The 18,220-nt window shown below is 43.6% G+C and overlaps 1 protein-coding gene across 1 annotated transcript; it reads right to left on the bottom strand.

Annotated features, from left to right (window-relative positions):
• Positions 1 to 807: 807 nt before the first annotated feature.
• On the bottom strand, positions 808 to 13,731 carry LOC145397881 (very long chain fatty acid elongase 7-like). The gene is made up of 8 exons (XM_080270915.1): positions 13,626 to 13,731; positions 8,219 to 8,511; positions 7,744 to 7,824; positions 7,328 to 7,384; positions 7,092 to 7,197; positions 2,192 to 2,364; positions 1,646 to 1,777; positions 808 to 957 (listed from the first exon to the last, which is right to left on the bottom strand). The coding sequence occupies exons 1-8, from the start codon at positions 13,729 to 13,731 to the stop codon at positions 808 to 810; spliced, it is 1,098 nt and encodes a 365-aa protein (XP_080127041.1).
• Positions 13,732 to 18,220: the final 4,489 nt, after the last annotated feature.

The raw sequence follows: 18,220 nt of genomic DNA, 5'->3' as shown, positions 1-18,220 counted from the left end.
TACCGAGGACACGTTCATGTTATTTACGGTGCTGGAGAGTGACGCCTTCACGTGGTGCCTGGCCTACGTGGAAACATAGCCAGGTATTGGAGTTACGAAACTGGTTTATGACGAAATGAGCTTTATCCTTTCCTAAGATAAATATTTCTAACCGGAGAGTTTCTTATATTGTGCTGTATTTCATATATTGTGTTGTATTTCGTATGTTGTGTAAAGACCTTTATTTATGGTGCAGTGATCAACGTAACAGGCATACACATACATGGTAAGTTACCGGAGAATTTTTTCAGTAAGTTCGTCGACTGTCTCAAAACGTAATGGCAGAAAAGTACGCATGCGCAACTAACAAGGGAAGCACCAAGTTAGGAAGAGAGAGGGAACAGAGAGGGAGATAGAGATAAAGGGAAAGAAGGAAGAGATGCAAGGAGAATGAGAGTAGAATTATGTAATGAGGAAGAGAATTAAAGGAAGAGGATACAGATTAGAAATATTAGGCAGCAGTTGAGAGTGATGCGTAGTAGTAGTGGCAGTGGTAGTAGTAGTAGTAGTAGTGGTAACCCCAGGTCCATCTGAATATAAACCCAGTGTACTGAAAACTGAAGTTGCCCTCCTCCATCATCCCTCCAGTATCCTTTTAGGGGGATAGGGAGGAAGCTGTGGAACGTTTATATACGCGTGCAGTGGAGTCGCTTAGTTATGTCAGTGCCTCCACATGAAGGCATCCCTCAGCAGCACCACACGACGTAGAAATGGATGAAATAGTAAGCGAAACTTTGCCTGCGAGAGGACCTACCTGTGTGGCTGAGGTCAGTGATGTGCACGTATTCTGTCCCTGATCATCACCTCGTCAAAACCAGCCGGGACGCAAGGGAAAACATCCGCCATTACTTCGTGGGTAACGGTGTGTAGTTTCCCGTTGGCTACACCGTTGCTCATGCCCTCTGCCCGGATTTTTTGCTGTGGGGTAGGTGTGGAACAGAGAGGTCAATTGAGCGTACAATATGGAGGAGGGGAAAGAAGACGCGCTGGGGTGATTACGTTTTTGCTAACTCAGTATTTACTTCTTGGCTATTCGTGACCCTCACTAGAACAGCATGTATAGAGAATCCATTGATCATTATGATGTTACAGGAAAAAGTAAAACATAGGGAATACAGACTAATTAGGAACTGTATTTCCATTCTTCTTGCAGTTACGTGCAGTAATAAATGAAAAAACTACATACTGTATATTTATTCGCATAAAAAATAATTCTCTCATCCAGTCATTTCTCTCTCTCTCTCTCTCTCTCTCTCTGGGGGGCGCGGTAGCACAGTGGTAGCGCGCTGGACTCGTAATCGAGGGATTGGGAGTTCGAGCCTCGCCCGGGCTGCCGTGCCGGGAGTGGTAGCTCGCTCCTGTAACCCTAGCGGGGCTATATAGTCCAATACAGGGCTTAGCTCGGGGGAACTCCATTCTCTCTCTCTCTCTCTCTCTCTTTATCTATCTATCTATCTATCTATCTGTTTTCTGTCAGTTTTATCTGTCTACCTACCTATCTATCTGTCTGCTTGCCAGTCTGTCTACCAATCAGTCGGTCAGTATCTATCCCTATCTCTGCCTATCTATCTATCCGTCCATCAGTCATTCTATCCCTCTTACCCACCTTCGTCTTGTCCTTCCTCTGGTAAGCCTTGATATAGAAGTCACTGAACAGACCGAAGAAAATAACAGCTTGTCCCATGAGCCACCGATGTAGGGGCGGTGGCAGTGGCGTCTCGCATTCCACCACGTTCAGCTGCAAGAAAAAGAAATAGTTGTGATCCGTGATAGTAGTAGTACACTATGGATCAGCTAGGAGAATAGTAGTTACGACCCGAGATAGTAGTAGTACACTACAGATCAGCTGTGAGAATAGTAGTACGGTAGTTATGATACGTGATATGTGTAGCACAGTGAGGCTTTAATGTCGCTTAAGTAAGGCTTGGAGCACCGGCGCCTTAAAGATGTGGATTTTTGTCTTTCTGCTCATTACAACGCCAAATACTCGAAATACTGAGTCCATAGCACCATAAGCCAGACCAGTGCGATGGGAGATCTCATCCTCTCAATTACCACTACTATGAATCACCCTAATCACAACCAAGGTAAGTGAATCTCGCCAATGGTCTTTCTTGGTGCTGGAAATGTGAACCTTAGCCAGAGTACTCACAGCTAGGGCATGGAAGAAGACGATGGTGAACTGCGTCATCTGTAGCGTGGTGAGGTACTTCTTCCACCAGAGGAATGGTCGTACCTTGGGCCCCATGGCAGCCAGCAAGTAGTACAGGTACATCACCGCGTGGACAAAGGAGTTCAGCAGACCCATTAGTGTACCGTGACCACCTGTGATATGTAAGAACAGTTCAGTCGGGGTCAAAGGTTATCCTATTGTTCCATTGCGTCTATCATATTTCAGGCTAAGGCCAGGTCCGTTAGTTTTCTCCTTAACGAACTTCATCAATGAGCATACCGTACCAAACCTCTCAGCTTAGGAACATAACCAGAGAAGGAAAGGGAGAAAGAGAAGAGGTGAAATTTTAGGCGAATTTCGTCCCCTACAGTATATTAACAAGCTCAGGCTTCCATAACTCAACTGCATAACAGGAAGTGGTGGTAAATGAAACAGTAATACAAGCTCCAGCAGTGAGATATAAAGTCGCTCCAAGTCAAGCAGGAAAGCGTAAAATACAAGTAAACATGAATTGACAAACACATGGTGAAATAACTATGGCTGGCCCGGCAGAGCAACAATACAAGTTAGGTAAACATAACAGGTTCGCTGAGAAGTACAAACACATAGGATATGAAACTGAGTAAAGAAATGAACGTAAATCTGTGGTTATTATATATCTATATTATTTATCCTTAACTCCTTCAGTTCGATGACGCGTTTTACTCTTTTGTTTTTTTTTACACACACACGCTTGTATTATGCTTTCGGGAGATCTCTCGTCGTGAGGGGGTTAAAGAAATCTTTTACAACTACAGATTGTAGAATCACTCCAAAACTTAATAAAGTTGTTAGCAGAGAGCAGGATGTCGAGGTCGCTGACAGGCAAGCAGAAATGGGTAGTATATAACAAGTAAACCTGAACTGGGAAATATATTATCTCGAAGAAATTAAATTAGTGACATTTCTTTAGTTGTCCCCACGAAGCCCTGTTTTCTCTAAGTCCTATATCGCCCGTTTTCTATGGGTTTGTAACTCAGTAGATGGCGTAAGAGAAGCATCAAAGCTAGTAATGCAAAAACGGAGTAAACGCTTCTTTGTTCGATGTTTCCTATTTAGTTTGCTTATGGAACCTGAAGGGGATAGATCTGTTGTTACTTCAAGTAACCCATCCTCCTTACGGGTGAGGAGCAAAGGTGCTATTACTAGTATTGTGTTAGCTAGTTCACCCAGTAATGCTTTTATTCATATACCGGTACTTTATTTTCAGCATCGCCAGACGTTTTTATTCAGCATAGGGGAGACTTTTCAGACAGCAGTAGTTAAATGTAGTTTAAAGTTGGCCCTGTTTCAATAAGAGAGATGCTGGAGAGGAGGCTTTCACGTGGTGGCAATGTATGTCCTGGCGGTGGAGCTGCCCAGCGATTCCGACGCCTCCAATCCCCATCCAATCCCCCTAAAGGAGGATGGTGGACTCCAGGATAATGGCAAGTTCAGCCTGCAGTCCATCGGGGTCACGGTTCAGATGAGCCTGATGAGCTAAGGTTGCAAATGCTACTGCTGTTACTACTAATAATGCTGCTGCTATAATTATCACTACCACTACTGCTACTACTACTACTACTACTACTACTACTACTGCTACTACTACTACTACTGCTGCTACTACTACTACTACTACTACTACTACTACAAATTCCTCCTAAGCTAACTAAAAATCGTCTGGTGATAATTTGTGTTAAAAGGCGCCATCGTAGTAAAAAGATTAAAAGTAAAGCATTTTATATATATATATATATATATATATATATATATATATATATATATATATATATTGTCTTAAGATTTTCTAAGTGGCGATTAAATTGTGGTTAGAGCCTCTTAGTGGTGTTGATAAGAGAATGACGGTGATGAAGAGTCATGCGGATGTGGGCTTTACCCGTCAGAATGTGATAATAAGTGCGGAAGTTGAGGTTGTGAGAGAGAGGAGAGGAGGAAGTGGGTGAGGGGGGGTAACATATCTCCCTTACCACCACCACCACCACAACCACCACCAGCCAGCCTTCCACCACCCCTGCCACGACTGTCACCATCACCACCACGACTATCACCACAACCACCACTACCACCACCACTTCTACGACCACCACATCCACCACACTCACATACCAGTTAGCCCTACGTCAGTCAACTCATGACTATCGCCACCATCACGACTATCACTACCACCATCACGACTACAGAAGCACCACCACCACCCTCCCTCACCATCCAGCCCTCCACCACCCTATCCACGACTGTCACTACCACAACCTCGACTATCACCACCACCACTACCGCTATCACCACTACTACCACAACCACTGCTACTACCTCCATCACCCTCCGTCATCAGTCAGCCCCCCACCACTCCTCCCAAGACTGTCTACCACCACCACCACCACCACGGTCACCACTACCATCACCACGATCACCACCACCACCACAAAACCGCCACCATCACCACGATAATCACTTCCACCAGCATCTCTACCACTACCATCACTACCATGTCCGTCACCAACCACCTCTCCACCACCCCACCCACGACCATCACCACCACAGTCCCCACAAGAATCATCATCACCACCATCATCATCATCATCATCATCATCATCATCAGTATCACCTCCAACATCACCCCTTAAATTAATACACAAATAATGCAGTAATAAGTGAAAAGCGCAAGAAAAATAGTATATGAATTTAAATAACCAAAATACGGAAAATAAGGAAACGCGGAAATGTAAGAGACAGAGGTGTAAAGTGCAAATAAACAGTTTCTCTAGATGTCAGTAAATCAAGAAAAATAAGTAACAGTAGAATTTTGACAACAGTGATAGCGAAAACAGTGACAATCATCGTAGTGCTTGGTAAGGGAAAGTGCAATGGAACAGTTTATACGTGTAAGTTAGTACGAAAGAACTTTAGGCAGAGACTAACGACTAAAAGTGAAAACAGTGCAAACAAACAGATTATACGTGTAAGGGAAAGAAAGTGAGAATAATAAGTAACATATATAACAAGTGTAAATAAGACTAGCTTTTCCGTTCATGTTGCTGCAGTGGCGGTAATTGTGGCTATTTCTCGCACAGCATGGCGTGGATCGACGTAGCACCAAGGCAAAGAAGAAAAAAAAGAAGAAAAAGTGTAATAAAAAAGAAAAGAAAACAGGAAAACGAAAATGCAGGGTGTCATCAGCTCATCACAACACTGAAATAGAGGTGCTTAGAGACTGGCTGCAATCTCAGGGGTAAGTTGAAAGATTTATTAGGACACGTCCACACCAAATGATTGCTGGCGCGGGCGGGTGCGGGGAAGAACCTCTATTGCCTACAGTGATGCAGACCTAATAGTCGCACCAACAAGCTATTTTTTTTTTTTTTTTTTTTTTTTTTTTTTTTGTGGACGCGGCCTTACCTGTGCATGAATTTATATTGCGTTCGCGGAAAATCCTCCCCGAGTATTGTGTCCCGCCTTCCATACTTTTCATTTCCTTCCCAAACGTCCTCGAGTACCCATCCTTCCCACATTTTTTATACCGTGCCTCATAATGCTATCAAAAAAATATTTCACGTACGTACCATCTTGTATCGCAGAGTATTCTTTTCTTCATGTTCTGTTTTTATCTTTATTTTATCTGTTTGTTTATTTATTTGTGTAATTTATTTTGCCATTATATAAAAATACTCCATATAACACACTTCCATTGCCACAGACGGCTGAGAAGTGTAGACAGATTTTTGGCCCATGACTGTGCGTTTTTGAAAATTATATAATGGAGAGAGGGATGGCGTTGGTAATGAATGGTGGTGGATGACATATCTCAAATTTGTTGTATGCTGATGATGCAGTACTGGTTACAAGTACCGGACAAGAACTTGGTAGGCTAGTGCGGAGTTTTGCTGCGATGGTGCAGTGAATAGAGAGAGACTGGAATTGGTGAGAGAGTTCAAATACCTGGGTACAGTGATAGAAAAGTGAGGAAAATGTGCAAAAGAAGTTGAAAGTAGAATGACACAAGCAAGAAAAGTAGCTGGTGCAATGAAGGCCTTGATAAGAAACAGAGGCTTGAGTGTTGCAGCTGCACGAGGCTTACATGAAGGATGTTAGTGCCAACTTTAACATATGGATGTGAGACTGGTGTGGCATGAAAATGAGAAGTCAAGAGTAAAGGCATTGGAGATGGGACTGCTGAGGAATGTATGTGGAGTATAGAGGGTGGATAGGATACGAAATAATGTGATTAGTGAAAGATGTGGAGTGAAGAAGTCGGTGGACACCAGAATCGAAGAGTGTGTACTGAGATGGTATGGTCATGTGGAGAGAATGGATAACAATAGAGTGGTGAAAAAGGTGAATCTGAGCGAATTTGAAGGAGGGAGGAGGCGAGGTAGGCCAAGGAGACGGTGGAGAGATATGGTAGATGAGTGTGTGAGGAAGAGAGGTTTGGAAGTCGGTGAGGCTAGGGAACTGACAAGAGATCGAGCGTGCTGTATGAATGTTGTCAGGAGAAGTGCCTGATCAGGGATCTGGTACCCCTTTTTAACGCGGCAGCGTCCGGATTGACTCAGTGGGATACGTTTATGTGAAGCTACAGAAATGGTGAATGTTTTTGACGAATCCAATAGAGCCTGGATTCCGGGGGCTTGAATGATGAATGATTGGAAGCATGGCCCATTGGACTGGGCAGATCTGGGCTTTCTGGACATTGCTACTCCTCACCTTGTCCGAGGGTGGGAAAGGAGGTCCGGATGATGATGATGATGATGATATAAACGAATTATGGTTAATTTCGCATCACAGATAAGACGTATGGCAGAGAGAGAGAGAGAGAGAGAGAGAGAGAGAGAGCACACACCTGGCTGGAATCGAATACCGTAGTAGAGACCAACGGGCATAAGGGCGTGGTGGGACACGTGTAGGAGTGAGATGTGGCTTGTCTTCTTGTGCATTACGAAAAACACCTGAAAAACAAGAGAAAATATTAGTAAGCAATCTCTCTCTCTCTCTCTCTCTCTCTCTCTCTCTCTCTCTCTCTCTCTCTCTCTCTCTCTCTCTCTCTCTCTCTCTCTCTCTCTCTCTCTCTCTACTCACCGTGTCAATGAAGTCGACGAATTTTGAAAACATATACCAGTAGCCGAGGTTCATCATCTGTAAAAGTGCATTATTATTATTATTATTGTTATTGTTATTATTATTATTATTATTATTATTATTATTATTATCATTATTATTATTATTATTATTATCATTACTATTATTATTATTATTATTATATCATCATCATCATCATCATCCAGACCTCATACCCCACGTAAGGAAGGGGCGAGATAGGATCCAAAGAAAAAGAGAAAGAGACAGACAGACAGACAAAGACAGACAGACAGACAGACAAACAGAGAGAGAGAGAGAGGGAAGAAAAAGATGACGAAGAAAAAGAAGAAACTGACCAAAGAGCTCAGCTGGTTACAATTAGAGAAAGAAAGAAAGAAAAAGAAAATCCAGCTTACTTTAACAGGCTTAGAGTTGTTTGAGAAGTCACAAGGCTCACACATCAGCTTGTACTCGAAGAACCACCCGCCCATCCCACCCTGTAAGGCGAAGAAGAAGACTTTGAGTATTGCATAGGGACTGGACGAGACTTATTATTACACCTTACACTCTCTTCACAACCCAATGGCAGAATAAGACAACACGGAGACCCTGTATCCTTTCCATAGCACTTCTTCGTGACTAGCACCATATTCTAATGTTAATCTATTGCTGCACCTCAGCTTTCAAAATGAAGGGATGGCAATTTTAGGCCAGGTTAAGATGAAAAAGCTTTAGAACCTCGAGTTGAAACGACATAAACTTACCTCCCGGAACATTCCCATAACACTTCTTCGTGACTAGCAAAATATTCTAGTGTTTTAGGCCAAGGTAGGGTGAAGAGAGTATAGAACCTCTTGAAGAAAAAACAAAGAAAAAAAAAAATTAACTCACCTCCCAAAACATCCAGAAGGAGAAAACCACCTGGAATGCATTGTAGGCCATCATCAAGGGACGTAGACCTCCAATCGGCTTCCTTTTAGCCATGTACCGCGGCCCCCAGCAGGTTACGGCCGCAATGTAGAGCATGGATATGACAAGGATAGGATAGGGGGACCACGTCATCCACCAATCCTTCTGGCGTGGGTCGGGGGGCAGAGAGTGAGCCACGGTTACATCCCCATACGTAAAAGTTAGGATGGTGATTACAGCTGCCCATTTGCCGTTATATTTTAGTTGCTCGAGTTCTGGAAGGGACGAGAGGGACACTAGATTTTGCCCATTCATTCATTCACCTGTTCATTCATTCACTCATTCGTTATTCCTTCCTTTGTTACTCTTTGGACAGATACTACACGAACGCTGGAAGGGTGATCGCGGCTGCCCACTTGCCGCAATATTTCAGTTGTTCTAATTCTTGGGAGGAAGAGAATGGAATGTGATATTTTTTTAAATTTATCTATCCATCTGTCTTCTATCTATTTATCTCTCTGTCTGTCTGTCCGTCTGTCTGTCTTCCTGTCTTCCTGTCTTTTTTTTTATGCGAGGAAGAAGGAGCCCGCAAAACAGTTCCTTCCAAGAAAAAAACAAAAACAATACAAAAGAGAGCCAAATTCAAGATCCGCTCATTTCGAGATGCCTGGACATATTGCGTTTGAAAGACTGCAGATCATAGGAAGTAGGAAATAGACAGAGGGAAACAGTTCCAGAGTTGACCTGTTGCATAAATGAAGGACTGGGAGTAACGGTTAACTCTTGCATTAGAGAGTCGGACAGAAAAGGGGTGAGAGTTTGTTGCTAGACGGGTACTACGCACCGTCGTAGGGGTGGAGGGATGCATGCAGACAGTTCCGAGAAGCAGTGACCATTGAAGTAGCGATAGAAAAGAGATAAAGAGGCAACAGTGAGGCGAAGAGACAGAGATTGAAGGGAGCCAGTAAGAGGAGGAGAGTTGATGAGACGAGCAGCCTTTGACTCCACCCTATTGAGAAGAGCTGTATGTGGGGAGCCTCCCCACACGTACTATAAACAGGGGGAGAATAAAACCCATGTATAAAGTCAACAACTGTGCAGGTGTAAAGAAGGTACGGAGCCGCCTTCTTTGCTATCCTTATCTCATTCTAATAGTTCAGTTACTCTTCTAGGAGCTGCCTAGCATGGGCCAACCTGCCTATTGCAGTTATCCTCTCTTCTTATGCTCTTATCTAATCTCTTGGAATTAGATTTTACAAGAGATGCAATATGATCTTTCCAAGATAAGTCCTGTGTGAATGAAACTCCAAGCATGTTCAAGGATGATGCAGGATTGAGCTGGATATTATTAAACATTAGTGGGAACTCCTGTGAAAGAGTTTGACGGGTTTATGGGTGTAAGAACTGAGGCTTTGACGCATTAAAAACAACAAGATTATTTTTACCCCAGTCAGAGATACGAACCAAGTCAGACATTAGGTGTGCCATAGCCTCATCCCTTGCCTGTTGAAGTAACTGCTGAGATGGACGTTGCGGAAACCATGTGGAAATGTGAAAGGTGGAAACATCAGCATACGGGGGATAGGGTTAGATGTACAGCTTAGAAGATCACTGATGAATATAAGGAAGAGAGTTGGTGTTAGGACAGAGCCCTAAGGAACACCACTGTTGATAGATCTAGGAGAAGAATGATGGCCGTCTACAACAGCAGCTATAGAACGACCAGAAAGGAAGCTATAGATGAAGGCACAGATAGAAGGATAGAAACCATAAGAGGGCAGTTTGGAAATTAAAGATTTCTGCCATACTTGATCGAAAGCCTTTGAGATGTCAAGTGCAATGGCAAAGCTTTCGCCAAAGTCCCGAAAGGAGGATGACCAGGAGTCTGAAAGGTAGGAGAGAAGATCGCCAGTGGAGCGTCCCTAACGGAACCCGTACTGACGATCAGAAAGAAGGTTGTGATAGGAAAGATGCCTTAAAATTTTTATATTAAGAATTGACTCATAAACTTTTGAGACACAGGATGTTAAAGCAATTGGACGATAGTTAAAGGGTTGGGAATGGTCACCCTTCTTTGGGACTGGCTGAATGAGAGCAAACTTTCAGCAAGAAGGAAAGGCACAAGTTGAGAGATAGAGGCGGAAGAGTTTACCTAGCCAGGATGAAAGCACAGAAACACAGTTCTTGAGGACAACAGGAGGGACTCCATCAGGTCCATATGCCTTGTTAGTATTGAGGCCAGTGATGGTAGAAAATGCATCAGCTGAAGAAATTTTTATGTCAGCCATGAGGAAGTCAGAGGGGGGGAAGTGGTGGAGGAACAGCACCGGAATCGTCTAAGGTGGAATTGGAGGAGAAAGTCTGAGCGAAAGGATCTGCTTTATCAGTAGAAGAAATAGCTACAGAGCCATCAGAGTAAAAAAGAGGAGGGAAGGATGATGAGGTAAAGTTGTGAGAAAGGTTTTTGGCAAGGTGCCAGAAGGAGCGGAAAGAATTCGAGTTGGAGAGTTGAGAGCATTAAGTATGGATGAAATTATTTTTAGCAGAGCGAAGAGCAGACTTAGCACGATTCTGGGCAGAAACATAAAAAAGATGTGATTCAGGGGTGGGTTGGCTCCGGTACCTTTTATAGGCTCTCTTCTTGTTGTGGGCAGCATTAGAACAAGCGTGATTAAACCAAGGCTTTCTTACATTAGTCAAACGATATGAGAAAGGAATGTATGCTTCCATGCCCGAGAGAATAACCTCCTTAATGCGCAAGGCACACTCAGATGGCTCCCAGCCATGGAAACAATACTCATTCCAGGGAAAGTCAAAGAAGTACTGCCTGAGGGCCTCCCAATCTGCAGCTCCAAAGTGCCACAGCTCGACGTTTCTTTGGAGGGTCCACAAGCCATACCGGAGCGATAGGACAGGTTAAGGTAATAAGGTTATGATCGGAGGAGCCCATTGAAGAGAAAAGATTAACAGTGTAAGCAGAAGGATTAGTTGTAAGGAAGAGGTCAAGTATGTTGGAGCTCTCTCCAAGGCGGTCAGGGATACAGTAGGGTGCTGTACAAGCTGCTCTAGGTCATTAAGGATAGAAAAGATGATTGCTTGTTCACCAGGTGAATCAGTGACAGGAGAGGAGAGCCAAAGGTGGTGGTGAACATTGAAATCTCCTAGAATGCAGATTTCAGAGAAAGGAGAAATGGACAGAATGTGTTCCATTGTAGAAGTAAGATAGTGGAAACATTTTTGATAGTCAGTAGAATTAGGAGATAAGTAAACAATGCAGATATATTTAGTCAGAGAATGACAGGAAAGCCGAAGCCAGAGAGTAGAGAATTCAGAAGAATCAAGTTCAGGAACACGAAAGCAAGATAATTCTAAAGCTTTCGACAGAGTATAGCACCGTTCCCTGCTGTCCAAACTCCCTTGCCATGGACTAACGTCTTTTGTTCCTTTGATTTCTTCATGTCTTAGTGACAGGAAAATAAGAGTAAAAGTAGATGATGTATATTCCAATTTCCACTCAATTAACGCTGGCGAGCCGCGGGGATCAGTTCTGGCTCCAACCCAATTCCTGGTTCATATTAATGATCTCTTATCTGTCACCCACAATCCCATCCACTCATACGCGGATGACTCAACACTACATAGTTCATTCACACTCAGACACCCTTTTGCAAAGTCTAATATCTCTACCTCTCAACTCAGTACAGCCATCTCCATAAATCAAGACCTATCTACGATCAGTGAATGGGGACAAAACAACCTTGTCTCTTTTAATGCTAGTAAAACTAAATTTATACAGTTTACTAATAGACAGATATTGCCAGATTCGTACATTACCTTCAGTGCTACTAATATTCCCATCTCCAAAAGTATTGAAATTCTTGGCGTCTCACTTAACAATGACCTCAGCTGGACCTCTCATGTCAGATCACTTGCTAAAACCGGCTCAAAGAAACTTAGATTATTGTACAGAGTCCGTAACTTCTTCACTGATGAGCAGTTAGCTATAATTTATAAGAGTCATGTGTGCTCTCAGCTTGAATATTACTCACCCTTGTGGAATGGTTGTGGAGAGGTTGCATTAAAACAACTAGACAAAATTCAGAACAAAGTTGTTAGAATCATTAACAACCCAGCCATTACATATAAACTACCTCCCCTGCAAGTAAGAAGGAATGTTGCCTCCCTTGCATTATTTTACAGATATTTTTTTGGCAAATGCTCAGACGAAGTTGCGTCCATGGTGCCACCTCTCCATGTCTTCCCTCGTGCTACACGGGCATCTGGTAGCGCTCATGACTGGAATGTCACTCAACCATATTGCAGAACTTCTGCCTATCAGAATTCTTTCATTCCCCGAACTGCATCTCCCTGGAATTCGCTTCCCCAGAGTTGTTTCCCTCCAAATTTCAACCCACAACTGTTCAAGTCTAACTATTACTGATATTTTATGAACAGAGGACACCAGTAATCTGGTGTATGGATTATTTTTTTTATTCATTTGTTTTTCCTTCCTCCGTTCTGTTATTAAAAAAAAAAAAAAAAAAAAAGATAGGTCGTTGCGTACATATACACAACAGCCACCTTTGGCTTTGAAATGAGTATAGAGAAAGTAGGAGGATACAGAAAAGGGTTTTCTGTCAGTTGCCTCAGACAGCTGAGTCTCAGTAAGAAAGAGAAGTTGAGGTTTAGAGGAGGAGAGGTGGTGTTCAACAGAGAGAAAGTTACAGGAAAGGCTGCGAATGCTGCAGAAATGAAGAAGTGAGTCAGATAGTGGTTCTAGACAGCTCATAGAGTCGTCACCGGGAGAGGGGCGGATAGTGGGGGCATTTATGGTATTATGGTATTTATCTGCCCATCAATCTGTGTGTTTATTTATTCATATAGTTTTCATTTCTAATCGAAGTAGGCATCTGCTTCTTTTCTAATTAAACCAGGGAACAGTAGCTTTAATGAACTGCTCCATCATTATCGTCATCCTTATCCCTCCTCTTTTCCTCCCTTGCAGGTAAGGTGAGTTAGGGTACAAAAAGTTATTCAAGCTCCCGGAATCCTGGCTCCATTCCATACTTACACCTGTCCACACCTAGCGCCATATTTACCTGTCAGAGTATATCCAACTACTGTTAAGTTAAAAAAGGATGTCAGAACCTTGTCATACACTCCGTAGGAAGTTCATATAGTCTCTTAGTCTGTCCGATCCTTTGTCAGTTCCCTAGCCTCTTCAGCTTCCATGCCTGCTTTCTCACACCTGTTTACCATATCTATCCACCTTCTTGGCCTAGCACTCTTCCTCCCACCTTCAAATTCGCCCAGAGTAATACCCGTTCACCCCTGTATTCACACCCATTCTTCCCACATATTATTAATGAAAAAATAAAAAATACGATACCTGTCTCTGATGTTGGTGTGTGAGTTTGTGCCTCTCGCTTCTCCATTTTCTCTCTGGTTGGTGTGTGAGTTTGTGCTTCTTTCTCCTCCGTTTTCTCTGGTGCCATCTTAGAGAAATGTGTCTTTCTTATGAGTGACTGGACAACTTTCCTGAAAGAAAAAGCAAGTTAGCCTTCAAATGAGATATTATTTAACTACTTATTTTTCAATATTTTCTGCCCCTTTTCTCAGTATAACACCTGGGTAGATATTTAGGGTTAATGTTACAGTTGCATGCCCAGGCTATTCTCTTTGTGAATCCAGTGATTCTGGAAATCGGCGACTTGGACCGGTCCCTCTCAGAGGTGTTTTGTTGACATAATGTTGAAGGACTGTGTTGTGATGCTGCGGTGCGTGTGGTTAGGGTAAAGTGCAACATTGCAATATTCATTTATCTGCTTTGCTGACCTCCGTGCAGTCGTTAGGCAATAATATTAATATAACCTCTTATTCTTGTCCCACATACCACGTTTGGTAGGGGCAGGGGCACCAACCATCCACTCACCGGATATAACGCTGTCTTCGAGTGACTCTTTACTGAGTGACAAGCCACATGGCTTCCTGTAAACCAAGAAGCCATTAACCACAGTGGGTGGTAACAGTATAACCAAATGACGCCTGGTGGTTTAGTGAGCTCAGGCGTTCAAACTGGATTGAACCTATAAGGATTTATTTCAGAGGGACAAGTGAAGTTTATTGCCAGCATAATGCCACTCATGGAAGAGTGATCCTGGTCACCCTCTCCTTAAATCTCGAGGTTGTGTAGCCTGGCCCCGGGGCCGTAAGCTCCGGACGGGAAAAAAAAAAAAAAACATTAAGGGATGGATGGATGAACGGATATGTCCTATTACTCTTGTTTTTGGTGCAAAAACAGTTCCCAGTAACGAGAGGACTTTGTTCATTACTAGTTTTCTGAATCTGCAGTGCATGGCAGCATCCACCCAGAATCGCTTGTTGATGTATGTGTGGAGGGGGGGGGGAGTTCTGCATCAGTGTAACCCAAAGAAGCTTTCACCCGCACCCGCCCGCGTCCAGTGAGGCCACTTCTATAGGCTACAGAGATGCAAGACTCCCGCCCTCTCCCGCCCTCGCCAGTCAGGATTTGGTGTGGATGCGGCCTAACTTAGCATTGCATTGGAGTCTGCCTTCCACCACATAACACCAACCTACACCCCTCTTGGCCCCTGTTGTCGCCACCATAGTCATCTCTTTAGCATCTCTTTTTGTTTATCTCTACATATGGTACGCTCAGTGTGACTAGAGAAGTGTATGTGAGTGAAGTGGAAGGGGTGAGACTGCATGAGGAACTGACTAAAAGAGTGTATGGCTGTGAGGTGAAGGGGGAGAGGGGAAGGAGGGAGACTGAGGATGAAATGGAGGAATGGAGTGGAGAGGTATATGGGAGAGGTGGGTGTGAGTTAGAGGTAGGGCAGCCAAATGGCAGAGGACAGGGCGATATGAAGGCGATTTGTTTGTGGTCACCGCTTACGAGATAAGGCGTCTGGCTATGGACTGATAGATCGATAGATTGATAGGTACAGATAGATAGATGTCATCAATGCAAACTGTATCTGTGTTGAAAATATATGATAACTTGCAAGACAGTATTAATGTGTGATACGCTAATAAATAAGGAAGAGGTACTTCTGACACACACACACACTCGCACACACACACACACACACACACACACACACACACACACACACACACACACACACACACACACACACACACACACACACACACACACACGTCATCGCAGAGAAAGAGCTATAGTTCCTTCACCTTAACTTGGCCCAGATTATCGCTCTTCTGCAACTTATTTCATGTAGCTCAGTGGCCGAAAAAGACAGTACTATACGACCTTACGTCCTTTCCATATCACTTCTTCGTGACTAGCATTATCTTCCAGTGTTAATCTATTGCTACAACTCAGGCTTCAGGGTGGAGAGATGACAATTTTAAGCCAAGACAGAGTAAAACTAGTATTGGTATCTGACAGACGCTAACTAGGGTGGTGGAGAGGGACGCCTTCACGTGGTGGCACTGATATGGCCGAGTGGTGGAACTGCCTGGTGCAGGTTTAACACTAGAATATGATGCTAGTCATGAAGAAGTGCTATGGAAAGGATGTAGAGTCGTAGCATTTTAGTATTACCACTGAGCAACATGAAATAAGCTACAACTGGATGAAAACTCTGAGCCAGCTTAAGGTAAAGGGACTATAGTTTTTAACACTCAAGTTCCTGTAAAACTAGACTTGTCCCGGCCATGAGTGAGTTAGATGCTGTAATTTCTAACACTCAAGTTCCTGTTACTAAGTCCCGTGGCGTTAGGTGAGACAGAATGCAAGAGTTATCCCGTGCATGAAGAGGTTAAATGGCCTTCTAGTCTCTCCGTTCCAGTTAGTCAGAATACAGGGTGGTTCGTATATAGCACTGCACTAGAACCTCGTCTGGTGGTACCTTGTGTGTTCTGAGGACGGCTTAGTCTGCTGGTGTGGGCGTGGGTGTGGCAGTGTGAGAAGAAATGAATACGTGTTCCAGAGTAGAGTCGAGCGAATGATGCATGGTTGGCACTTGTAACACAGACCCAGCCGTCCCCACAACACACGAGAATGTAATCAGACTGAGGTGTCCTTAAATTAGACGCGATAGTATAGAGGTTAATTATTACAAAAAGCGATTAATTACCGTTTGAATACCTTAGTCTCACACCATAATGTCTAAGAAGTAACTAAACTAATTTCTAATACCAACAGCCAGACAGTAAGCAGAGTTGTTAGAAGGGTAGGGTTGAGGAAGGCGAGTTGATACACCCTCCCCTGCGGTCGCTGAAACACTGCCAAGCTGACACAGTGCCTGGCCCCATCGCGACCTGCGGGGGCGGGGTGTGAGAAAATCCCGCCCGGTTTATAGCCCCGCCTTTCTTGCATTTAGCCACAACCTACTCCTGGTTTAGTCCCGCCCAGCCCTAGAGATAGCTCCACCCACTTTTACTATCGTTTCCACCGCCCATTCATGTGAGGAGAGAGAGAGAGAGAGAGATGGAAAGGGAAAGAGAATGTGCTATAGTTTATATCCAGCATCCATCTGCCCACTCTTACATTTTCCTCCTTTCTCTCTCTCTCTCTCTCTCTCTCTCTCTCTCTCTCTCTCTCTCTCTCTCTCTCTCTCTCTCAACAAAAACAAAACAAGCACATTCATTTCTAGATTTCTTTTGTTTCATTTATCATTTATCCACACACACACACACACACACACACACACACACACACACACACACACACACACACACACAATACGTATACAGGCACTTTCAATACAGGTCGTCAAACGTACGGGAAATATTTAACTTCCATGGGTACACTTCTTTCCATCTTCCTCCTCCCCATCTTCCTCCTCCCCATCTTCCCTCCCTCTCTCCCTCCCTTCCCTGTCTTCCTTCCCACCTTCCTCCTCCCTTTCCCTCCCACCAACTCTTCCTTTTCTTGTCATCCTTCTCTCTTATTCCTCCTCTGTTCTTTCCTATATTCCTTCCTATTGTCTTCCTTTTCACCCTTCTCACCTCCCCCTTTCTTCCATGTATTCGTCCCTATCTTCCTCCTCTTCCTTTCCACCCTCCCTTTCTCTCCTACCTTCCTTCCCGTCTTCTTGCTCTTCTTCCCTCCCTCCCTCTCTCTCTTCCGTGTATTCCTCCCCATCTTCCTCACGTTCGTTCTTTCCACCCTCCTTTTCTTCCCCGTCATCCTTCCCATCTTCCTGCTCCTCTTCTTTTCCATCTTCTTTTTTTTCTATGTCTTCCTCCCACGCTCTTCCTTCTCTCCCTTCCAACTCTCTCCATCCTTTCCATAGCACTTATTCGTGACTAGCATGTTATTCCAGTGTTAATCAATTGCTACAGCTCATCAATGAAGCTGAACAGGTGGCAATTTTGGGCCAAGTTAGGGTAAAAACGGTGAAGCATGTTTTTCACCCATAATTATTTCTAGGTAGACCATAAACTGTTTATTAAAGACATGAGTAGTGCGATATTTATAAAGAAACCAACTTACGCAGGACTTAAGACATTTTTTGATTATCTTACGCATTCGTTCACTTTCTCGAAAATGAGGGCTTTTTAAAGGCCCCCCTGTAGCATGCATCTGAATATGTGAAAGTGTTGAGGGACTACATACTAACTACACACTACATACTAACTACACACTTCATACTAATTACACACTTCATACTAACTACACACTACATACTAACTGCACACTACATACTAACTACACACTACATACTAACTACACGCTGCATACTACCTACACATTTCATACTAACTACACACTGCATACTGCATACACACTTCATACTAACTGCACACTACATACTAAATACACGCTGCATACGAACTACGCACTGCATACTAACACCGTAGGAAATAGAATGTGTCAAGACGTTTTGTGGTCCTCAGTCAACATACTACATTCTAAATCGATGAGAAAACAGTGTTAAAGTGTTTAGTTGTCTTCAGGCTACATACTAACTACTGTACATACGACATACTCCT

Source organism: Coenobita brevimanus, chromosome 43 (genome assembly GCF_032717465.1).
Source record: "Coenobita brevimanus isolate Jiangsu-jjx chromosome 43, ASM3271746v2, whole genome shotgun sequence".
Classification (NCBI taxonomy): domain Eukaryota; kingdom Metazoa; phylum Arthropoda; class Malacostraca; order Decapoda; family Coenobitidae; genus Coenobita; species Coenobita brevimanus.
Note: the sequence above shows the minus strand (reverse complement) of the source record. Positions and strands in the feature narration are given on the sequence as shown.

Coding starts and splice junctions, on each gene's coding strand:
- LOC145397881 (XM_080270915.1), bottom strand. CDS start 13,731: ATGGCACCAGAGAAAACGGAGGAGAAAGAAGCACAAACTCACACACCA. Junction 7,198..7,327: donor TCGTCGACTTCATTGACACG/GTGAGTAGAGAG, acceptor CTTGTTTTTCAG/GTGTTTTTCGTAATGCACAA. Junction 1,778..2,191: donor TCTTCTTCCATGCCCTAGCT/GTGAGTACTCTG, acceptor TTTTTCTTGCAG/CTGAACGTGGTGGAATGCGA.